Genomic DNA, 22,106 nt, shown 5'->3' on the forward strand with positions numbered 1-22,106 from the left:
TTATAATAGATCTTAAGGCTCATCCTGTATTTTTTTTCTGCCTAATAATATGATTTTATTCTTCCTTTTGTATTCCGATTACAATGGATATCGGATGTGTTCAGTCCTTATACATATCTTAAAGCAAGTAATTGGAGACTGCTGTATCTTCACGCTGTTAATGATCAACGCTGTCATCTTGTCAATGCCTACCTACCCTCTCTTGGTACAGTACCTAGTTCAAAAAAAAAAAAAACGCTCCCAATCGAGTCGCCAACGCTTAGACTGGCGCGGTCATGACGCGGGGTTATGTGGAGGTGATGCTAGATAGTTTGCGGGGAAGGATGTCTGATAGCTGAAAAGAATCGCACCCTGAGGCGATCGGGCAAAAGGAGTGATAATAGTGCTGGTGATTAGCTATTTTCTCTTTTAGGACATGTATCTAACCTGTTTAAATATGTTGGGGTTGCCAGATTCTCCAATTGTAACTCCTTCACCTTTTGTTCGTCATCCATAACGAGATTTACGCCTTCACCCTTGACCTTTTCATCATGACTACTACTGGCAGTTGTATGTGCGGCAACATCCGGTACCAGTTTACCGGTAAGTGAATTCACCTAGGAAAACTCATGTAGGCGTGAAGTCTTGCAGCTTGCTAATGCAGACATAGGTGAGCCTGCGGTGACCGCCCTGTGTCATTGCGTAGATTGTCAAAAGGTATGGTATTTCGGATCTATGTTCAGGGATACTGGAGATACCAATTACCAAAGTATAAGCCCGGATACTGACCACAATTACCCCAGTGGACTGGCAGTGCCTTCACTTCAAACGCAGTGGTACCGCGCACCGCATTCTCAGTCACGCAAGGTATGCGCGTCGTAAACATATCAGGCATCTAGAATCTCACTCGTCTTAGGAACCCCGAGCTCATATGATGTCACGGGAGCATCCGGCAAGATCAACAAGCACTTTTTCTGTGCCAACTGTGGCTCTAGTCTGTACACTGAACTCGAGGTGATGCCTGATATGACATGCGTTAAAGCCGGAGGGTTGGATGGGGGCGCTGCTAACCTGGGCAACAAAATCGGGGTTGAGTTCTATGTCAAGGACCGTCCTCAGTATCTGAAACCATGTGATGGAGCGAAGCAAGAACCTCAATTTGGGTAATACTATGCTTAAGACGATGCGCTCATCTCTAACTTCTGGGTCTGGGACAATTAGTAGTATAGCAGTTCGATTAATTGTGGTATCTAAGTATATTGGGTAGACGAAAAGTTGCACTTGATGCTGCAAACAGTATTAACTACACCCGCCGGTCCGTCTCCATAGATCTACGCGCATGCAGGAGGTATGTATTGTTAGGTACTGAGCGTTCAATATTGTAGCTGATTTAATGGAGTGTTGATCGAATTGATGACGCGTCGTAATGCCAATGGTACTGTCTTTGGGGATATGCAGGCAGTGGTATCGGTAATGGGGGTTGACTCTATCCGTCGATCATGACTGTACGAATATGGTAAGTAATTATGACACAGCCCGTGACCTATGGATAGGTAGAGTTGGCCTTGTCGCCTGTCTATTCCCTGTCTGCTATCTCGGCTTTGGATGAGGAAATCCCATGAAAACAGCCGAGCTGTGGGGAAAGACGTATGGACTTCTACCCCCTGAATTGTTTTCTTTCTCAACTGTCTTAGTTAGCCACATGTAAGAATTCTCCTTCCTCTCTGTAATTGGAGTGAATCTGGGCATATCAATACCATCGGCATTTTCGCTGATGATATTACTTGGGCATGGCAATGAGGCTTGATCCAGGTCAAAGTAAAGCTCAATCACCTCACCAGTATCCTCAGTATGAATTTGCGTCATCTGGGACATATTACTTACATACGGAAATTTCCACTTCGATTACGGCGCCAGGAAAATCGCGGATGTGTATGACGTAGAGGGATAATAGTCTTTGCGGTGATCGAAATAAATTTCATTTAGATCTCATCACCTATTTATGAACTAGTCAGTGATAAAAGAAAACAACAACGAGACAAGGCCCTTTTGTGCCAACCCAACAGCATCTTGTCTCAGATATAACAAATTTTTGTTTGTTTATAGCTATAAAGAAACAAGGGAAATGTTTATGTACATATTGATTCTGACGTGTCACCTGACAATATCTGCAGACTATCAGTCTTTCCAGTTGGCTGACTATTGCTGAATATAGCGAAGCTCTGCAGGTCGCAAATTAATCCTTAAAATACAATGCAACAGATCGACAACACTTCGTGCTCCCGTAGAAGTGAAGAGATGAGTATATACAAAAAAAGAGGCAATACTTGCAACGAAAGGTAATGCATATACATATACATATATGTATATATATATGCATGTAAGAAGAAGAAAAAAGGAACAATCACCCAATTTTCTTATAATCCAAGCCCATATACGATACACTAAGTTTACAACTCCCCCTCTATCGTACCATTGCCTGCTAAGAGGTTGTTGATATCAACTATACCTCCAAGCTCAACTCTCTCTGCAATCTCCTCGGAGGTGAGAGAGACCCGAGAGCTCTTCAACCATTCATCCATGCTCTCTTGATCCGGGTTCTTGTAGGTTTCAGTTCGCGCCGGCAAGGCTACGGTACACTCGGTGAGTTGGTTGATATTGTTAACGCCGAGCAGACTTAGACGAATATATGCTCTAGCATAATCCTGTAGATGATTTTAGTCAAGTCTTGCCTGTACACATAATATGAAGCAGATACATATCAGTCACTCACCATATTCCAGTGACCTTGTCCTCCAGAGCCAAGAAATGAAACCCATTCAGTGGCCGTCACGGAATACTTGGCTAGGGCTACGTCACTCGGAAATTTGAACACCCGATCTGGTGTGTCGACTGAGCCGTACGTCTCCTCGTAGTCTGCCATTTCAAGATGTGTTAGTCTAGTTCCTTATTACATACTTTCTAGAACTCCACAGATGATGGCGGTCGCGTTTCTGGACTAAAAGCTCACATACTATGGCAACAGTTAGCTCTCAAAGACAATAGATCTTTTCTACTAAGCCTGGGTCTCACAACAGACACAGTAGGTTTAAAACATACAATTATCCCATACGCCCGGTGTACTATCCTGCGGATCGCCTGCTCTAGTAACATTCGTGAGCCGTTGCTGACTTGTTGTATGAGCGCCGATAAGCGCGACGAGAGCGTGAGGGCTGATCGTCTTATCCCGAAAGAGCCGGATGAGGTCTGCCGCTTCGGCAAAGGGGCTAGGTAAGAGCTCTACTCTGTTCACAGCAGCAGAATCGACGCGGCCAACGAAAGAGCGGACACGAGGACCAAGGGGACAAACCACGGTGGCAACATTGGCACCCATTTCTAAAACTTCATTAGCTCTAAGTCTTCAAGAGCACGGGCATCAATCATTCTGAGACTGTAGTATGAAGAAAATTTGCTCACTGTTAGACTGTTAGCCGTGACTGTGCTATGTCTGGTGAGATAAACCGAAAAGGGGGCGTGGGGGAAGTTGTATTCACAATACGCACCGGATTAAGTCGGCCATGGAGATGTTGAAACCCTTCTGGTGCTTCCATTCGTCATACCATGTGAGCATCTGAAGGCAAATGTCTTCTAGACCTCCGTTCTCTGGAAGAAGATACTCGTCCGTGAGACAGATGGATCCGTCAGCGCCTCCACCTTGATGAGCAGTAGCCTTGGACCAGGTTCCAGCATCATGAAATCCAAGGCGGACTGCCATTCGGGCCCATTTGGTACATCGACCTGATTCTCCTCGAAAAAGAACAGTCATCTCATCAGCTATGTACTTCCAGACACAGCACGTATCCTCGGTGCAGGCCGTGGAATCCAATGCCGGGACATCGATGTAGGAGACGTCGCTCTCGGGGTTATCAAAGTTCATGAGCAAGTTCGTGATGTCGCGACCTACTTTGGTCAGGTCTGCATACCTCATCCCGACGAGGTCTCCAAGTAGCTCGAAGGAGTCGTCGCCTCGATCCGTCCCTGCATTGTTCAAATCGGCGGGGTTCAGAACATCGATCTTCAATAGCTGTTTGAGCTTAGGAAAGCCAGGGAAAGCATCGACTGGGATCGACGCAGTAGTTACACCTAGTGCTATAACGAGAGTATAGTATCGCATGGTTTCTTCTTCTGCTTCTTTTTCTGTCAGATCTAACACTTCCAAGATTCGGAAGACAAAACCACACTAATGAGTGCAAACTAAAGCGAGAATGGTCAAAGTTAGAGCAGGTGAAAGCATGCGATGAACTCTATATATCATACCCCTCAATAGTCGATAGTCTTAAAGTAGATCAGAGCAGATGTCAGTTACAGATACTTGATCTATCTGATGTTGAACTTCCTGGTCTCAACCCATCATATCCTCACTATCAAGGATCACGAGCGTGTAATCATTGCCAAGGGAGACTACGCCAGCACTTGAGAAAGTGTGTGTCGTCGTCTACCAGCCCTCGCGCCTCAGACTATTAACTATCGAGGCGCTAATTTCATGGCATCATACTGGTTCAGCCTTAACGCCGGTGATATAGGAGGGAAGAAGGCTACGCAACAGAGAGAAGCGAGCTTCCTCACCTGCCGCATCCGCGATGCAGGGGTTGTCAAGCCTCGTGCCGCTGATGGAGAGTGCTTAATCACGAGATGCGATGCGCCTTGATGGGCTACTGTAGAAACCGTATCCTAGTCGTATGTAGTCTTCTCCTCAAAGCCAAGCGCTCTCGAACGGATCTACATGCTATTTTCTGGAGATAGTGGCTACCGTTCTGATTGATAATGATAAATGTTGAACAAGGGTGTCATGAGGTCAGGATTAATCAGGCAAGCTGGGCAAAGCCTCCTGGATAGCACCATCATCTGCAGGGGAAGAGGCAACGCTACTGTACGAACCATGCGTACCACACAATCACGTAATGTGTTCGTCTGGGTATCCCTACGCACTGGGACGACACTAGGAGAGTATTTCATGTGTCGGAAAGATATGACGATCTTTGAATACGATCCTTCTCTATTTTACGCATAACAACTTGAGCCTACGATAGGACGTGTCAATTTCTCCCGTCTTCTCGCTTCCCTTCCCAATGGATACTGCCTACATCGCCTACATCAAGCACACCCTCTCGCGAAGGTGTGTAAGCTGGGTTAGCCGTCGGGCATTGGACCTATCTAGGAAAAGAGATGGCGATGAGGTAGGCTGCCGACGCTGCAGCTAAGCCGGTACACGCAGAGTGCAGCAGATCCCCGTCTTGGCACCAACACAGGAAGCTAGCAAATATCAATCTCTGTTCATAGCTCATTATTGATCACATTGTCAATTTCATAGGCCTGGCTATCTCACTCAAAGGTTTCAGCTCACTTTTGAAGTTGTTATCACCGTTGAAAATGAAGATAGGCACAGAGCGAGTTGTCAGATTAGGTGACGAGTCTACCCTAACTACCCCTCTAACAGGTAGGCCTGAGTATGGCTCAAGCATAGCACATGCTAAATCGACTTTCCAATAGCTTTGACAGAGCAGCGACTTATCTTGTTCGTGTTTATCCAAGCCACGAATTTACGGATGTATGACCCTTGGCAGGTAAGGCCAGGGATAGGACCCCGCAGGGTACGGCGGGAGTACGGGAGGCTCGGGAGGCATACTAACTTTCGGGCACTAAAATGTAAATCGATCACATCGTGGAGCTCATGGAGCCTGGCCGCAGCGGCGCCTAGAGCATTTTGGGATCAGCGAGTTCGGGCCTCATATAACTAAGCGGCTCCTCTCCTATGGGTCTGTATGGGCATCACATACCATTGCCAGACATTGCCTTCTCGTCAGAAGACGGGGGCGATCACAGTGTTTGCAAGCCGGCTTGCATCGCCTTGATATAGGTGTGGTCTGCCGAATCCTCCCCTAGGCTCCACCCCACTGTGACGAAGTTAGCAATTATCGACATAAGTCGTCGCGTTGTTGTATATGTGGCAAGACGTACTGATACCACCCAGTCCCTTTGCCTTGACGATCTGTTCAAACTTCTGGGCGACGAATTCAGGTGTATCCCAGGTCCAAAAGTAATGTGTTGCGGAATCCCAGTACCACTGTCCACCCTCACTATCATCTGCCCGGCCGCTTGCAAGCACTGGGACACCTTCTAGGAACGTCGTGGCGCCAGACCGGCCGGTATCCAGGCCGTTGGCATCTTCGAGGAGAACAGTCTCACAGCCGACCGGTTCTGTGCATTCTTCGTTGGTCTCGAAGTATTTGGCGTAGAACGCAATGCCCAGGTTCATTTTGGCTGGGTTCATGCCTAGCTCGATATACTTCTCAACGGTGCTCAGCGACCCTTTCACGGAGGAGTGGTGCTGAGTCATGTTATCGCGCCTTCGTTGAGTTAGTTACTTTATTAAGACATCTCATATATCAGTAGACAAGGCCCTTACCTGTTCATCAAATCATATGTCAAAAGCTAATTGCTCGTTAGAAGCGTTTCCTTAGTTCCTGAAGTCTTCAGTAACATATACTCACATTCACGACATCGACAGCTTCGTTGATCATGGGAACCTTCTCAGCAGTGAAAGCGATAAAATCCCTCTCCAGGCCAGGTACGGCAATACTGAGCTCCTTGTCACCGATGGCATCCTTGATCGCTTTCAAGAGTAAGGGATAATTATCTATCTCGTCAACCTTGTTCGAGTTAGGATTTGCCTTGTAATCGTTTCCGTTTCCGCCGGGATATTCCCAATCGATATCTGCATAGGATCAGTGACGACTCATAACAGTTGATCAAGTTCCGTTCAGAACGCACCAACACAGTCGTATCCATGGACATCTAGAGTTGCAGCAACGTTCTTGGCGAACAGCGCCCTGGTCTCTTCACTTTTCTGACCAGCGGAGAAGCCGTCCGTGTAGCCCCAGCCACCGATAGCCAGGCACATCCTAGTGCTCTGATCAAAGGACGCGCGCAGGCTGCTGGGGTCTACGAAAGGAGTGTATGTTCCAGCCGGGCTCGTTGTAAATAGAAGGGGGTCCGCGAAGGCAGTAAATACGTGAGTGATTCCCGCTGTGTTATCCCTCGATGGTGACACTGTATGCCACTGGTCATAGTATATAGCAAATCGAGGAACAGCAGCAGCAGTACCAGCCATAGTGGCTACTACTAAAGATATAGGAACATGCATATTCGGTCAAGTAGATTAGTGTGAAAGAGAGAGGCTGGTGTAAGACTAAGAGATCACCTACTCATGAGGTGTGAAGGGTTTAATAGTTCAAGATGAGGCCACAGGCTTGACAGTAAGTTTCTCTTGAGATGTTTTCCTTTGCAGGATATATATACTCTCCCTGAGCAGTATCTGACAAGGACGGCGTTTTCCCAAGGGCTTGCTTGTTAGTACTACTACACCCCCCGCAGAGTGGCATGTGCCAACACTCATCCTACCTGACCTGTGCCGCGAAATCCTGTCCGATCAAAATTAGCATCATGCCTTGTGAGACAGTCGGTGGCAGTTGGGTTCTACATGTGCCTCTATCATCGGTTTCAGCAAACATATCGTAGATCATAGCGAATTGCGGCTTAGCTGATCTGCTATTTGATCCACTAGACAAAGTCACTATCCTCACCACCAGCTTGGATTAAGGTGTCACTTATGTATGCATTGCTACTATCCGTCACGACAGTTCATTAACATCAAACGTACTCTATCTGCATTCCAAGTCCGAGGCACACTCGACAAAACGCCTCAGTGGCGCGACGTAGCCACACAAAGACTAGATATGGAGGAAGCAGCATAATTAGGTGGCCAAGTCGATTGATTTCTGGGCCTGAGCTGCCTATTCTGGCCAGCCAAGAATCCAACGTTACTCCCGATTCTGCTCAGTAGCTTTGTATAATCACTGCGTCTTGATGTGCAAGATAAATACTCGAGTGGCTGTTAAGATTCGCATAATGATTAGAGACCCGAAGCTTGGAGATGAGTAATTACCTATCGGTCCGGGGACGTGGTAGTGGTAGTACCTAGTACTACTAGTCTATCGGTTACATACGTGAAATAGGTACTATCATAACCCACCATGATCGCCCGTCGGAATGTGGCATTTGCCGAACATTTTGTCTACGCTTTTAGAACCAGACCTCTTACTCTATCTTATCCACTTTGACGATGTGCTTTGCCTATACAGCCATACATATATGAAGGAGATGGGATAATTCGACGACGTCATACGTGATATTGGCATTTGCATTTGGTTAACAGTTGAGATAACGACACATATTGCCACTGTTGAATTTAAGTGTTTATCTTAATTCAATTTTTTAAAGCTTACTTGCTGTTACAAGGGTATCTAATTCAATCAGCCTGACCCGTGTCTTTTAAGAAACCTTAACGCCCTGTTCCATGCCACAATGGCAGACGCACGCCATTACCTCCTGCTCCCTTTATCGGTCTCGATCTTGAGTCTCCGGGTAATAGCAACCGCCTGCAAGGACAAGGTTCATGCGAGTACACTGTACCTTTAAGACTGGCGTCTTCTTTGTCGGAAAAGCACTAATTTGATCAGGGGTGATCATAACATCCTTTCCTTTCTTCTTACCCGTGCCCGGGTTGCTGGTAGGTTGAGTGGCTGTCCCGGATTGCTTACCCTCACCTGGTGCACCTGCAGCTACTATAGTTCCATCACTATCTTGTTGATTCGTCGGTCGGCTGCCTTCGGCTGGCATTTCAACGTCCCACACACGTACTGTACTATCTTGACCGCCTGAGACGAGGACAGTGCTCTCAACGCTGAAACTGAGAGACCAAATGCCGCCCCGTCCGTGTCCACGGCAACGCTTGATTCGAGTTGCTTTTTCAATATCCCATAGGAAGATATTGCCGCCAATGTCGGCAGAGGCAAGAATTTTGCCATTCGGTGCGCATTCGAGCGCCGAGATGTAATCTGTATGGCCAGTGAAAACTCGCACACATTCACCCTTAACCATAGACCACATTCTAATCGACTTGTCTGTCTCGTCTGAAGCGGAAAAGACGTAAGTTCCGTTGGGGTGCCATGTAACTGTGGAGATAGGAGTATCATGGCCCACAAGAAGTCTTACGGCAGAAGCATGATCTTGGGCCCAGATGCGAACGGTCTTGTCCCAGCCACCCGTTACGAAATAATGTCCATGGGGGCTCCATGATAGGCTAGTAACTGGGCCGTCGTGGCCCTTGTAGATACAAAGACAGGCCCATATATCTAGAGACCACAATCGTACCTGGCCATCTGCCGAACATGATAGCAATAATTTGGAGTCAGTTTCCGGTTTTTGTTCACCTTCGTAGAGGTTCCGCTCCATGTTGCTGATTGCATCTGAGAATGCCACAGCATATACTGGAGCAGAGTGGCCGATAAGTTTCCGGTTGTTCGTCCTCAAATCCTTTTCTGGGGTTAAAGTGGATTTAAGAAGTTTCCCGTCAAGAGACCATACTCGAATGTAAGATTCTGTAGTGCCTACTGCCATGAGTTGCTGGTCTTTCGAAAAGTCTATACATGAGAAACTGGTCGTAACGTTAGATAAGATGTATATTCTGCGAATGAGCCGATTCCCAGACTTACCTGCCAAGATGGTTGTGTAATGTGAACATGCATACAGAAAGACCAGGTCCAGCACCACCAGTGCGACCTTCGATCCGGAAGCGATCACGGTTTTCGCGCACTTTTTGCATTTCCACCACCACATCTCTAGCACGCGAAGGCGGATATGGTATATCAGTTCGTTGAGGGGAATCTCCAGCCTCTTTCTTAATGGGATGCATGGAATTGAACTCGTCAACAAGTGTTGGGATACCATCTTTGGGAGGGTGAAGGCGATCTTCCTCTTCTAACTCGGCTGCTATATCGTCCCGCAGTTCGCCGTCTAAGGGCAAAGGTCCTAATCTTAATGCTGCTTGGTTCTCTAAAACATCACGGTTTGCGACGCCACTGCGACTCTTGAGACCAGGTATTCCTTCTTGAATATCCACATCATCGAGCTCTTGGTTTCGAGCACGTCGATAAATGGCCTCGAAACTGAATGGTTCGATGGGACCACGATCAACTGAATCCACACGACAGTGCTGTTGGATAATATCAAGAACAACAGCACCACATTGGTCCAGCTCTCGTTCCAGAAAATGAAAGAGATTGCCGGTCAGTGACTTATTGATGGGGATTACATAGCGATTGTCGCGATAGAGCTTTGCCATCGAGTTTTCTTGAACGTGAGGTGCCAATGTTACAAGCTCTAGCCCTCGTAGTTCGTCGATGCGTGCACTCTCGAAACGGCCACGGCATTTTTGCATAAATTCTTTGGCGTGGGCAACTGATCCCTGTCCTACAAGTCGCAGGTAGGAGTAAACAAACAGCGGCCACAAGATCTTGCCGAGCTCGAACTTTGAAGATGTCAGGAATGGGATCTATGTGAAAGGTATCGAAGCTGAACTCACCTTATATAGATCGAGGCCATTGTCGACCCATTTTTCGAAGTGCTTAAAAGAGCTCAAATATTTGCCCGCGGGAAATAATTTTTCAGATACCGAGCCATCATTGTGCTGCCGAGGGCGCCCGCTCTCGTCTAGGTCTTTCACTTCCTGACGAAATATCTCCTCCGTCCGTTTGTAACCTTTTTTAAGCAGATAATCTGTCACCTAGTGAGGGCTTGGTTAGCATGCCAGGCTCATGTCTATTCCAGCACGAGGCTAAAATGCTCGTCAAGCGGGGACAACAAGCAACGGAGTTGCATGCGAGGGGTGTTGATATGACTACAAGAAGACACGCGGCTGGGATTCTATTAACATTGTCTTATCCCGTCTCTTTTTTCGAGCAAGCTAGCTCCTGCATGTAGATGTGTCGGCCCCACACTCGTGGATAGAAACTGATGCCCTGGGCAGTTGCTGGATATGCTATGATGTCAATTTTGATAGAGAGCTTCGCGAAAACCAATGCCGCACTCCCATAGTGATCATGTGTTTCATCATTATTTCCGGACAGGCTTACTCCGAGAGACGAGGCCATGTAAAATGTGATCGCATCGGCAGACACAAGTCACTTACAATCTGATTCAGGTTTTGCGGGTTACTGGGCGGCGGGACAACAGGCGGCGGAATTGCCGTTGTTGATGTGGTTGGTGTTGTTGTTGGCGGCGCTGTGGTCGGGACCGTACTGGAGGCCGCAACCGGTGCCGGCGTCGTTGAAGCAGCTCCAGGTTGAGGTGTGAAGCTGGCACCGGAGGTAGCGCCAGCTCCTGCGGAAGGAGGTCCAGTGCCGGACATGTTGGGGGAAAAGGTGAGTCCCTAAAGGCCGGCCTCAATTTTCGAGCTTGAGCAGGGCACAGATAACGTGTTATTGTTGGCGCTGCAGAGGTTTGATAAGCTATTGAGCTGTTGAGTGAATGAGAAGAGGCTGGATTGAAGTTGAGAATCACCTCCTAGCTGAGGCTCACGGCGCTAGTGCTAATTTAGTCGCGGTACTTTGACGCGTAGCTACCATGCTTAGGTACCTACTTAGAAGGCTACCTACCTATATGTAGGTACCTATGTCCCACCGTACCTAATAGTACCTAGGTTGCCTGTTGATGTAACGGAGAACTCAAATGGAAAAGAAATCATATTAGAGACTGAAATTTCTTCAACAGCTTAGATATCGTCCTCTAGACAATATAAGATATACCTAGGTGTTTATTTAATACCGATTGGGTACTATCATCTAGTGTCTATCCGACAATACGTACCGAGTACTTCTATTCGACTTGGGGTCCGAGATGCTCTATGTACTCTGGCCGGCCACAGGCCTTACGCTTCGGTACCTCCAAGTACCTCCAGGTACCTCCTACATTTATCTGAGATTACTTACTTACTCAGTACTGAGAGTACATATAATTGTGCACCTAGGAATGTTCCTTTGTTCAGGCACTCAATGATTCGACTTCAGTGCCATTGTTGCATCCTCACTTTCGTACTCCGTGGCTTAGGGTTGGCCAGGCGTTATATAGTGCTCGAGACCTTTGCTGAGGCACGCCTCTAAGCTACAAACTCCCCGCGCTGATCGAGATGGAAACCAGTACCCAACCATCGACTTTTGTTCCGTTCACCAAGGCAGAGCGAATCCAACAGCTCGGCGATATTGACAAGGTTTGCACTGAGTGGCTCACAACAAAGTTCCTTTTTTTCTAACGGCCGCAGAATATTGTCAAGCTCCTGCGGTATACAGCACAAGCTGTACAATGTCTAGGCAAAAGACCAGGGCAGGATGAAGACGTCAGTATGGTCGACACCGACCCAACCCAGCAATTCAAAGATTCCATGGATGAATTTGTGAACACGCTGCGAACAGTGAATGTCGGCATGAAGCGCCAAATTTGGGGGCTAGAAGAGGCTGGCATCATCTCTCTTGGCAAGAAGGAGCTCAGTACTAGAGAAGAGGGAGGTGAAGTGCAGGCAAGCAACGTCCGTAATGGACTTCTCGAGCCAGATGGAAGCGGAAAGATTGGTGGCTTGGACGTCGGCTGGCTTAACAGCCGAAGTAACAAAGTAGAAAAGGACATGGAGGCCGACCTATGGGAAGAGGCCGAACAGACTCTCCAGCGACTTATTACACATCAGCGGCAACACGCAGGTTAAGAAGTCAATAACAGCGCATCGCTCCGAAGAGCAATGCCAATCAGCCTACATTTACGACGCAAAATCACATACCAAATTCGCGATTCAAAGCAGGAGCTATGCGGCATTGACAAAAAAAAACTTGTGGCCGCTATTTCGAGCTCATCGATTCCAGCACGATACACAACGTTTCAGCTCATCTCATCTCTGTTCACACAGATAGAGAATTGATTGAATCCAATGCTATCCTCCGTGCCGAGTCAATTTCCAGAATTTTCGAAAGTCTTGGGCAAACGGTGATTACACACTAGTCATAGCTTAATGAAAATGACAATTGCAATAGAGTTATCTTCCTTCATGAAAATTTTAGCAAACCCGTGTATAACATAAGGGCGCTCAGTCTTCGTCTTATGAGAGAAGGATTTGTCTAGATATATGTGACGTTAGTAATACGAGGTACGAGCTTCGGCGCCGATGAAAAATAATACAGATACCTGCGTACCTATTGCAATGAAAATCAAGGGAACTTAGCCATATTTGTTCTAAGCAGCTATCCTTACTACTCACGCAAAGCTGTGTTACGAGGCTGTGGGTATGTGACATGATCCGGAGGGCCAGGATGGCACTAACGTAAGCCGCTTCCCCTCCCCAACAACACGGTCCCATCCCAGGACTGTAATCAGCTTCGCGATATGTGAAAGGAGTCTATGGATCAAATTTACTGTATTGAGAATTGTCGCGGCGCATTGTGCACAGCTAGCTCTAGAGACTCCTATCTCGACCAACCCTCTGATGTTGTGCATATCGTGCCATACATCCTCTACCAATACCAATAAGTAAATCCCTATGTAGGTGCCTGGGAACAGACTGGGAACAACTAGGCACAGGACCACCGATATACCTACAGAGGTACCTCATCCTTCCTACACCGGGAGCTGCTCCTGCACCTTCCGAAAAGTAGGCGTGCGTCAGTTAGCATCAGTGGCTATCTGCAGCCTCCGTCCACTGGCCATTTACTACCCTTCGCCTTCAATCCGCCGACAACACGACGTCCACCTTCGCCTCTCTTCCAAAATACCGAGCACTCAAAATTTTATAGAGACATGGATTTAGGAGAAGCAGGCGACTCGCCCTGGGGTGGTAATTTGCCCTTTCAAGTATCCGTCTGCCTAGTGAGCTAAACGTCCTCTAGATGTTCCTTCGCAGTCTACCTCAAAGCCCGCCGCACCCGACTTCTCTCAAGGTCTGCCATGCATACCCCTTGCATTGCTATTAAGGACATCTACTAATGCATCTGAGCTCTATAGATAGCTCTTCCAAACCTCAGGATGCTGAGACCTCCCAGCAATCACAAACTTCGGTCAAATCGCCCGCGGGCCGGGCAACAAGGGGCCCGGTGCGCCGACTTGTTGCTCAGCCTACACGACTTGAAGCTGTCGACGACCCCCTAGGCCCTCTAGGGCCTCTAGGAGGTAATTCCGGCCCAGGCGCGGATTCGCAGGCCGACGAACCTCCAGCGCCGCCCCTAAAAGAGCAGGTTGTTATTAGAACCACAATGCCGCAGCCTTCGCAGCAGAAGCGGCCTGGCCCTGGGGATCCCCATCGAATTGACGACGATGACTACGACCAGCCCTCCGGGCCACGACCACCACCTCCTGTACAACCTGCGCAGCCAAGCCCTGTGCGAGCGAGCGGCCAACCAAGCGTTAGTATAGAACAAGCTGCAAAGCCCAGCTTCCATATCACCGTGGGAGACCCCCATAAAGTTGGCGATTTGACGAGTTCCCATATCGTCTATTCGGTGCGAACAAGGGTATAGATAACTGTTTCTCTATTATGTGTGCACGTGCTGATTTGGGTCCTTTAGACCACATCCAAAGGCTATAAACAGCCTGAATTTGAAGTGAAGCGAAGGTATCGTGATTTCCTCTGGTTGTATAATACAATGCATGGAAACAACCCAGGTGTCGTGGTGCCCCCGCCCCCTGAGAAACAAGCTCTCAACCGCTTTGAGAGCAACTTTGTCGAATCGCGTCGAGCTGCTTTGGAGAAGATGTTGAACAAGATCGCTGCGCATCCAACCCTACAACACGACTCAGACTTAAAGCTTTTCTTAGAAAGTGAAGCGTTCAATGTTGATGTCAAGCACAAAGAGAGAAAAGAGCCTATACCGAGTGAAAACAAGGGCATGCTAGGGTCTTTCGGTATCAGTGTCGGAGGAGGCAGCAAGTTTGTCGAACAGGATGATGTGAGTTGAGCAAAGCCGTGTCTGTTTCATACGGTGTTTAACTTATAAATCAGTGGTTCCATGACCGTCGTGTCTACCTGGATGCTCTGGAAAACCAATTAAAGGCTTTGATGAAATCTATGGACACTATGGTCAACCAGCGCAAAGCCATGGCGGAATCAGCAGCAGACTTTTCTGCATCACTACATGCTCTTTCAACCGTGGAATTGAGTCCCACTCTATCTGGTCCTCTTGATGCTTTGTCTGAGCTACAGCTCACCATACGCGACGTATATGATCGACAAGCCCAGCAGGATGTGTTGACATTTGGCATCACTATTGATGAGTACATTCGATTGATTGGGAGTGTAAAGCAGGCTTTCTCTCAACGCCAGAAGGCCTTCCATTCATGGCATAGCGCAGAGAATGAGTTACAAAAGCGCAAGGCCAGCCAAGAGAAGTTGCTCAGGCAGGGCCGGTCGCAGCAAGATCGCCTCAACCAAGTTGGCGCTGAAGTTGCTGATGCCGAACGTAAAGTACATCAGGCGCGATTGCTTTTTGAGGATATGGGTAGGCTCATGCGAGCGGAGCTTGATCGATTCGAGCGCGAAAAAGTTGAAGATTTTAAGTCTTCGGTTGAAACGTTTCTAGAAAGTGCAGTAGAGGCACAGAAAGAGGTAAGTCGCCTTTTACTCCCTTCCTCAATAATTTACGTTCACAAATTTAACAAGAGAACAGTTGATCGAAAAATGGGAAACTTTCTTAATGCAACTTGATGCCGAGGACGATGAAACAGTGTTCTATCGTCCACCGGTTATACAGACCGCCGACAAAATCGCCGGTCGTGGAGAGACTGCCGTAGATCGAGCCAGGGCCACTATTGATGAAGATTCAGACTAAGCATGCAGACATTTGTAGTTGCCAAGTGTGCGACGTAGAGGTATATTAACGGAGCGCTGGCGGGTCATAGGAAGTGAACGGACGGAGATGAAATCTAAACAGGGTTGTACATATAGTCACACAAAATCCTCAATGCGCCTAATGAACAGACAAGAAACTTTAGTCTCAATGTCATCATATGCCGGACAGGTTACATCGTGAAGTGATAGTGAACCACGAGTTACGGGACCGGTTATACTGTGGTCGAACTTTCAACTTCCATGATCGTCGTAGTCATCTGGTTCTGCTCTAACCCAGTGGCTCAACACCGCACCGTTGTCGCCGCCTCATTTCTTCTTTGGAGAGGAATCAGGCACCCCAGCCGCGTAGCCTGCGATCAGATCTGCCAGAGCATCCTCGCTTCCGACATCCTTTTTAGCACTAGCAGCAGCAGCACCACCACTTCCCTTCGCCTGGTCTTCCTCCACAGTCTCCGTGCCAGCATCCCAACTTCGCCCAAAGCGCGCACGGAAGGCGGCCAGCTTTCCGGCCTCGTCGACCTCGACGTTCTGCAAACTCTTATCATTAGGGTTCCAGAGCGCGTGGTTCCGCGTGTCCTTGGTGCTCTTGTACATGCCAAGTGGGGATGACGTCCGCATCGTATACGTACTGCCGTCCGAGAGTTGCACCAGCTGCGTGAACGAGTACGGACGGCGTGGCCGGCGGATGAGCGTCGCGGCACGGCTCGGCGTGCGCGAGAGAGGCGTGTGTGAGGGCGCTAAGTACGGCGTCGATATGTGTGTGTTGTTCAGGGGAGAGAAGGGGAACGCAGTCATAGGACGCCGGGGAAGGGCGCTCGGAAGCCTTGTCGCCATGTTCGTAGTGTTGTATATCTTTTTATTCGGTCTGGTAGGTTAAGGATGAAGGAAGGTAGGTAGTTTCCAGGTTATATTAGCCACCTGCTAGGGCAATTCTATTGATCCGGGTCGCAATACTCGGTAGAGAGGGCAATGACACTGAAGATTTTTAGGACAATCTTCAAAGCGCCAAAACTTTCAGCTGCTCTTATTGTTTCTGAGAATTTGTGTTGAAAGTCCAATGCATAATGCGCATATGAGGAATGAAGCTTGTAGACCCAGATACATCGCCAAATTTCTAGGCTTTTAGAAAGTCGGCCCGCTAACAGCCGCCCACAGTCTCCGGCAATCCTAAGAGCAGGGGTCCTTGTTACCTACAATCCCTGTACTACCCGATTGACATGGATAAGTACCTACTTGTTGTATATCCCTGTCCATACACAGTAGGCAGTCCTATCAAAAAGTTGAATTTCTGACTACATTGAGCCTCGAAGCTCTGTTAAATAATTCAATCCTACACGTTAAGCCTTGGTTCATCTATTCTCTTTGCCATCCATGGCCTGAGATGCTGAGTATTCGTGGCCTACGGCGGGCAATTCCGTGCAAAAGTCCACGATACGCTTTTCTTCTTTGCCCATCCCGTCGCATCGGGAGCTGCGCCGCTCGGCGTGGTGTAAACCAGACACTACAGCCCTCTACAACTAAACGGCTAGGTGCACTCCCAGAAGACATTGAGCATCATGTGGAAACAAAACCTCAGAAGCGGCTGGCCTATATGTCCAGAGAAGATGTCAAACCTGCACCTGAAAATGCCAATGGCAGCAGAACGACCAAGGTGAGGCTTGAAAAGCCTCCCGTCCTCGGAGGGTCTGCCGACAGCAAAGACAACACTCAGGGACACCAGGACCTTTGCACAGCTGTAACAGCTACCATGGCCAGGCTCCCGCACCCAGCTGTGGTCATCACTACCCTCGACCGAACTTACCATGCGCAGGCAGCTGCCGGTGTGCCAGTCGAGAAAATGCAGCACCCTATAGCGCGGGGAATCACCGTTTCCTCTATCACGTCTTTATGTATCAGGCCGAGACCCCACGTCATGTTTAACATGACGCTCCCTAGTACTATGTACGAGGCTCTCGTCGCTTGTAAGGACTTTAACGTCCACGTCCTGACCTCTGATGAACCCGGCGCACGCATTGCCAGAGTATTTACGCGCGGTAATCGCTTACCTCCGCCACGTATTGAGGCTGCCAAGTCCTCCAAGGATGACTTGGATGTTGATGCTGATCTCGGCGTGTTCGTAGGACTGAAAGAGGAGGGGTTGCCACACGTTGAGATCTTAAATCGGAATGCGTGGCATAGGCAATATCAAGATGCTAAGGAGAGAGATCTTACAAAATCCATGTCTTTCCATGATATAGATTCGATGGTGCAGCATTCTGAAGGCACCGAGAGTGTGGGGCAAATGCACCATGTTCCTCACTTACATTCTCGCGGAATCATAGAGGTGCTGAATTGTCGTCTGGTGCGCACGATATATCCTGAACTGCCGAACGCAGGGCAGAACATTATCCTGATAGGTGAAGTCGTTGGGGTGACAGCCCCTAAGAAATCCAACAAGGAGCCTGATCACCAAGTCTCTGTCGCCTTAGGCTATGCCAACAGGAAGTATCGGTGTGAGGGCGACGCCATCCATTTGGCATGAGATTCGCAGAGGACACGCTACAATCAGACGCAACTGCAAAATGGACTATATGGTCACCATCAACATACTGGGAGTTGACGTGGGAAACGAAATAACAGCTAGGTACAAGAATGGAACGCATACAGTGAAATAAACGTGAAATGGGGGCGTTGTCTAAGGAGGCAGTGGCCACCGCCATGTTCTTGATCTCTCGGCGGTTCAGATATAACACCTCAACATCTAACTCTGTTGATCTAAATGTTGATTCCGACCCTAGGTGTTGAAGAAGTTCTGGACAACATCACGCAACACCCAGCATTATCTAGATGATGAAGGGTACACTGTGGGCTTAGTGGATAAGGCAAGCGCGAGAGCTCTCTCTGTGATTAATGAGTGTCATATTGATAGATGCGCGGGCATGGGGATAATCACTGTATAATTCCGTGTAATATTCACACATAGACGGTTCTACATAGAGGGGATTACTTTTCTCTAGGAAAAAGGAAGGGCATAGTCATTCATATCAGTACTTGCATTAGCACCGCACAGGCGTGACTACAAATAAGATGAGGGCAGTGGATCAAAAGGTATAGAAGCATTCATTCGATAAGATGGCCATTGCTCGACAGACATGAATCATTCTGGATTTTGCAAAAGGTTGGCGATGCCAGGAATCGAACCTGGGTCTATTCGGAGCCGATGTGCCAGAAGCCACAACGAATTGTACTCACCACTATACTACATCACCGATGCGTTACCACTATGCTAGGAAGATCCTGAGCAAGTGGATGGAATTTACTGCCGCTATACAGAACTATAGCCATAGCGAGCAGTGGCTCCGGGTATTAACCCCGCCTATCATGCATGCCGTTGTGAGCCGGACCCCTCACTACTAGATCACTACCTACCTACTAGATAGCACTAACGAGGACGCATATTACGAGTCAAGTACAAATTTCGATGGCCCCCATGGGTACAATTAGAAGTCTGACCTCCCCTCTGCCGCCTCACCACTAATTGTGCGTACCTGGTTCGTCGCAGCGTTGCGGGGTTGACGTCATCATTGGTTATGCGACATACAACGTCAAGGTGTATAGTGATCTATGATCTGAAAGCGGCCTCTGAGCGGCCTTTTAAGTAGACAGGTGGCTTAATTGGGATGCGAAAGCAATCTAGATATAGTTAGGTTGATATTTAGTACAAGGGGTTAACTTTTGGATTTCGGTATTAACCAACAGCCAGTTGAGCTTGCCATGTAGCAAGGATAGCCCAGATAGATGAGGATGCTCGAATTCGCCTCTTTCTACGAATGGGACCTGACATATTTAGTTAGGTAACGTCTAGAATACTACTTATTACTAACCCATGTTACCAAGTTGAACCGTACGTCTCTACCATCTCATGCTTCCCTATAATGAAATCAGTGTTTGACTTCTGTTTGCTCTAGGGCACTCTATTGTTGTCATGGAACCCAAAGCTAGATATGTAACAGAGCCGAGGGATGACCTCGCCTGGGAGGAAAACGATAAGCAGGATGAGATTTGGGAGAAATCACTTTATTCAAACGAAGTTCGGCGTGCTGTCGGCAACCTCATCTTGAGGTATAGGCCTGGGGCCGCCGAGGTACTTCATAGGCCGATTAAAGGGGGTTATAACGTCCTCTGGCGCCTAGAGTATAAGGATGGCTCATCGACAGCATTGAGAGTCCCCTTCAAAGGTACCGAGCCAACCAATGTCTTTCAGTTTCCATGGAAGAGGGTATTGACGGGCGCAGGTAGCGTCAAGTTCCCCGACGAGAAAACTCGCTACGAGGCGGCCACAATGCGCTACATCGCAGAGAATACAACCATCCCAGTGCCCAAGGTATATCACTACGGGACTGCGGCAGAAAATCCTATCGGGATTGGACCTTTTATCATTATGGAGTACATTGAGCATGAGATGACAATGTCCGAGGCCCTAGCAGATCCTCTAGACCCTGACGAATACCACGTCTTAGATCCCAATGTTAGTGAGCACAAGCTTAACTTACTTTATGGACAAATGGCGAACATTCTCTTACAGCTTTCTCGCCTAAAATTCCCTCGAATTGGTTCATTGGTCGAACATAAGGATGGGAAGATTTCCGTGTCTGGGAGGCCCCTCACACAGAACATGAACTCATTGATTCAATTGACTGATATGCCTCCGACACTGTTGCCGTCTCCATCTCAAACGTATACAAATGTCGACGAGTGGTATACCGCCCTAGCTGATATGCACATGGCACAACTTGTGTTCCAGCACAACGATGCAGTTGAAGACGAGGACGATGCTCGGGACAAATATGTCGCTCGCCAACTGTTTCGGCAGCTCGCGTCTAGTGGACGACTTACGTCTGAAGATAAGCTAGAGGGGGACGGCAAAGACTCAGCCGGGTTTCTCATATACTCCTCTGATTTACGCCCCTCGAACATCCTAATCGACAAGGACCTTCAGGTTGTCGGTATAATAGACTGGGAATTCGCCTACGTTGCGCCGGCTCTGTTTGCTTTTGACCCCCCTTGGTGGCTTCTGCTGAGATTACCAGAGTGCTTTGATGGCAAGTACAAGGCCTGGATGAAAGCATACAAGCCTCGCCTGGAGACCTTTCTCCGCCTGTTAGAAGTCGAAGAGGAGAAAATGCAAGCCAGCTCCGAACTTGCCAGCAGCTTCAGGCATCTAGCCCTGTCGGACGCCAAGAGCCCGCCCCTTTCAAAAATGATGCGACAGCGCTGGGAGAGCAAGGCATGGATGATCAATTACGCCGCTAAGAGCAGCTGGGAGTTCGATGCTCTTTTTTGGCGGTACTTGGACCCTAAATACTTTGGGCCCAATGAAGTAGCAGACCATCAAGCACGGCTTAGCAGCCTCACCTCGAAGGAAAGTGAAACTATGGACGCTCTTGTCAAGACCAAGATGGAGGAGGCTAAGGAACGGAGTCTAGTTCACTGGGATCATGGCAGCGCGAAGGCCCACTTGGCTAGATTCATGGCTTGAGAATTATGTATATACCATCAGCAAGCGATTATTTATCCCGATAGCGTCGCGATTATCTATGTCTCATCAACTTGCGCCCATCTACTCGTAGAGTTAGTTATAGAGACCTTTTAGTTCCTTAGCTGCCATGAGCCCTGAAAATCAACGACCTTATTATATCAGCACATAAACCGCAGGCATGCGGGGGTGGTTCTACCTACCAATGTTACCTCCTCATCTCGACCTGACTCTGTTGGAGGCTAGTCGTAAGCATTAAGCTAGTTGTGCCGAGGGAGTGTCTCTCTTTGTCTATTTCAAGTTAATTCCTACGATTCCGTCTATTTACCATGCAAGTTACGGGTAAGTATATACCCTACACTATGGTGTTGTAGAATTTGTCCCGGGTATCTATTACCTGCAGTCTTTTAGCAACGAGGATGAGGCTGGTTGCGTAGCGCAGGGATGACCTTGGGTGAATAGGCGGCGTAAGACTTACTTACTTACAACACCTATGACAATTGAGCCAAGTAGCGAATACCAATAGCGCTGAAAGGAATCAAGCCAATCTCACTACTTGGCCCAGTCAGTACCGTTGGGACTCCACTTTCGTCGCCAATCTTCCGACTTCCAGTGGGATCTTTAACTCGAGAATGACCAGTCGACTCGAGAAAATCCGGCGGTACTTCCAAATTGGTACAATTCCCACCAAAATAGAAGTAGTTCCTGTTTTATACACATGCACGCTACATTCATACTTCTTATGTGAATGCCAAGAATATCGCCACCCTTGCTGAAATTGCTAAGTTAGCCAATTCTTTGAGTTCGCGTCTCTTGAGGTAAACAACTTTATATGCATTTTATTAGTAATTC

The 22,106-nt window shown here is 48.1% G+C and overlaps 9 protein-coding genes and 1 non-coding gene across 10 annotated transcripts; 5 read left to right on the forward strand and 5 right to left on the reverse strand.

The window, feature by feature from the left end:
* The first annotated feature begins 320 nt into the window (after positions 1-320).
* On the forward strand, positions 321-1,437 carry F5B22DRAFT_590743 (DUF636 domain-containing protein). Its single transcript, XM_047973819.1, has 4 exons — positions 321-582; positions 650-696; positions 783-846; positions 896-1,437. Exons 1-4 carry the CDS (start codon positions 531-533, stop codon positions 1,144-1,146), a joined length of 414 nt encoding a protein of 137 aa, XP_047834978.1. The 5' UTR covers positions 321-530; the 3' UTR covers positions 1,147-1,437.
* Positions 1,438-2,088: 651 nt separating this feature from the next.
* On the reverse strand, positions 2,089-4,461 carry F5B22DRAFT_658435 (peroxidase). The gene is made up of 4 exons (XM_047980119.1): positions 3,522-4,461; positions 3,079-3,377; positions 2,753-2,895; positions 2,089-2,684 (listed from the first exon to the last, which is right to left on the reverse strand). The coding sequence occupies exons 1-4, from the start codon at positions 4,130-4,132 to the stop codon at positions 2,430-2,432; spliced, it is 1,308 nt and encodes a 435-aa protein (XP_047834979.1). The 5' UTR covers positions 4,133-4,461; the 3' UTR covers positions 2,089-2,429.
* A 1,374-nt stretch (positions 4,462-5,835) lies between these two features.
* F5B22DRAFT_633689 (glycoside hydrolase family 18 protein) lies at positions 5,836-7,162 on the reverse strand (the record flags this gene model as incomplete). Its single annotated transcript, XM_047976873.1, has 5 exons — positions 5,836-5,912; positions 5,977-6,365; positions 6,425-6,450; positions 6,510-6,733; positions 6,790-7,162. 5 exons carry the CDS (start codon positions 7,160-7,162, stop codon positions 5,836-5,838), a joined length of 1,089 nt encoding a protein of 362 aa, XP_047834980.1.
* Positions 7,163-8,202: 1,040 nt separating this feature from the next.
* F5B22DRAFT_590757 (WD domain-containing protein) lies at positions 8,203-11,575 on the reverse strand. Its single transcript, XM_047973820.1, has 5 exons — positions 11,514-11,575; positions 11,048-11,440; positions 10,442-10,642; positions 9,573-10,387; positions 8,203-9,514 (listed from the first exon to the last, which is right to left on the reverse strand). The coding sequence occupies exons 2-5, from the start codon at positions 11,264-11,266 to the stop codon at positions 8,416-8,418; spliced, it is 2,334 nt and encodes a 777-aa protein (XP_047834981.1). The 5' UTR covers positions 11,267-11,440; positions 11,514-11,575; the 3' UTR covers positions 8,203-8,415.
* Positions 11,576-11,597: 22 nt separating this feature from the next.
* F5B22DRAFT_352315 (uncharacterized protein) lies at positions 11,598-12,980 on the forward strand. The gene is made up of 2 exons (XM_047970976.1): positions 11,598-12,124; positions 12,176-12,980. The coding sequence occupies exons 1-2, from the start codon at positions 12,044-12,046 to the stop codon at positions 12,611-12,613; spliced, it is 519 nt and encodes a 172-aa protein (XP_047834982.1). The 5' UTR covers positions 11,598-12,043; the 3' UTR covers positions 12,614-12,980.
* Positions 12,981-13,603: 623 nt separating this feature from the next.
* F5B22DRAFT_352322 (vacuolar sorting protein) lies at positions 13,604-15,882 on the forward strand. Its single transcript, XM_047970977.1, has 6 exons — positions 13,604-13,732; positions 13,785-13,835; positions 13,900-14,405; positions 14,460-14,840; positions 14,894-15,496; positions 15,558-15,882. The coding sequence occupies exons 1-6, from the start codon at positions 13,696-13,698 to the stop codon at positions 15,717-15,719; spliced, it is 1,740 nt and encodes a 579-aa protein (XP_047834983.1). The 5' UTR covers positions 13,604-13,695; the 3' UTR covers positions 15,720-15,882.
* Positions 15,821-16,879, reverse strand: F5B22DRAFT_352335 (uncharacterized protein). Its single transcript, XM_047970978.1, has one exon. The coding sequence runs from the start codon at positions 16,571-16,573 to the stop codon at positions 16,046-16,048; it is 528 nt and encodes a 175-aa protein (XP_047834984.1). The 5' UTR covers positions 16,574-16,879; the 3' UTR covers positions 15,821-16,045.
* Positions 16,880-17,120: 241 nt separating this feature from the next.
* Positions 17,121-18,260, forward strand: F5B22DRAFT_642630 (flavin reductase like domain-containing protein; the record flags this gene model as incomplete). The annotated part of the gene is made up of 1 exon (XM_047978152.1): positions 17,121-18,260. One exon carries the CDS (start codon positions 17,121-17,123, stop codon positions 18,258-18,260), a length of 1,140 nt encoding a protein of 379 aa, XP_047834985.1.
* Positions 18,261-18,898: 638 nt separating this feature from the next.
* F5B22DRAFT_t35 lies at positions 18,899-18,987 on the reverse strand. The gene has a single exon. It is a non-coding gene; the product is annotated as a tRNA-His (tRNA).
* Positions 18,988-19,703: 716 nt separating this feature from the next.
* Positions 19,704-21,257, forward strand: F5B22DRAFT_633694 (phosphotransferase family protein; the record flags this gene model as incomplete). The annotated part of the gene is made up of 2 exons (XM_047976874.1): positions 19,704-19,956; positions 20,014-21,257. 2 exons carry the CDS (start codon positions 19,704-19,706, stop codon positions 21,255-21,257), a joined length of 1,497 nt encoding a protein of 498 aa, XP_047834986.1.
* Between the last annotated feature and the right edge of the window lie 849 nt (positions 21,258-22,106).

Source organism: Xylaria bambusicola (genome assembly GCF_022495145.1).
Source record: "Xylaria bambusicola strain CBS 139988 unplaced genomic scaffold F5B22scaffold_4, whole genome shotgun sequence".
In the NCBI taxonomy this organism is placed as follows: Eukaryota; Fungi; Ascomycota; class Sordariomycetes; order Xylariales; family Xylariaceae; genus Xylaria; species Xylaria bambusicola.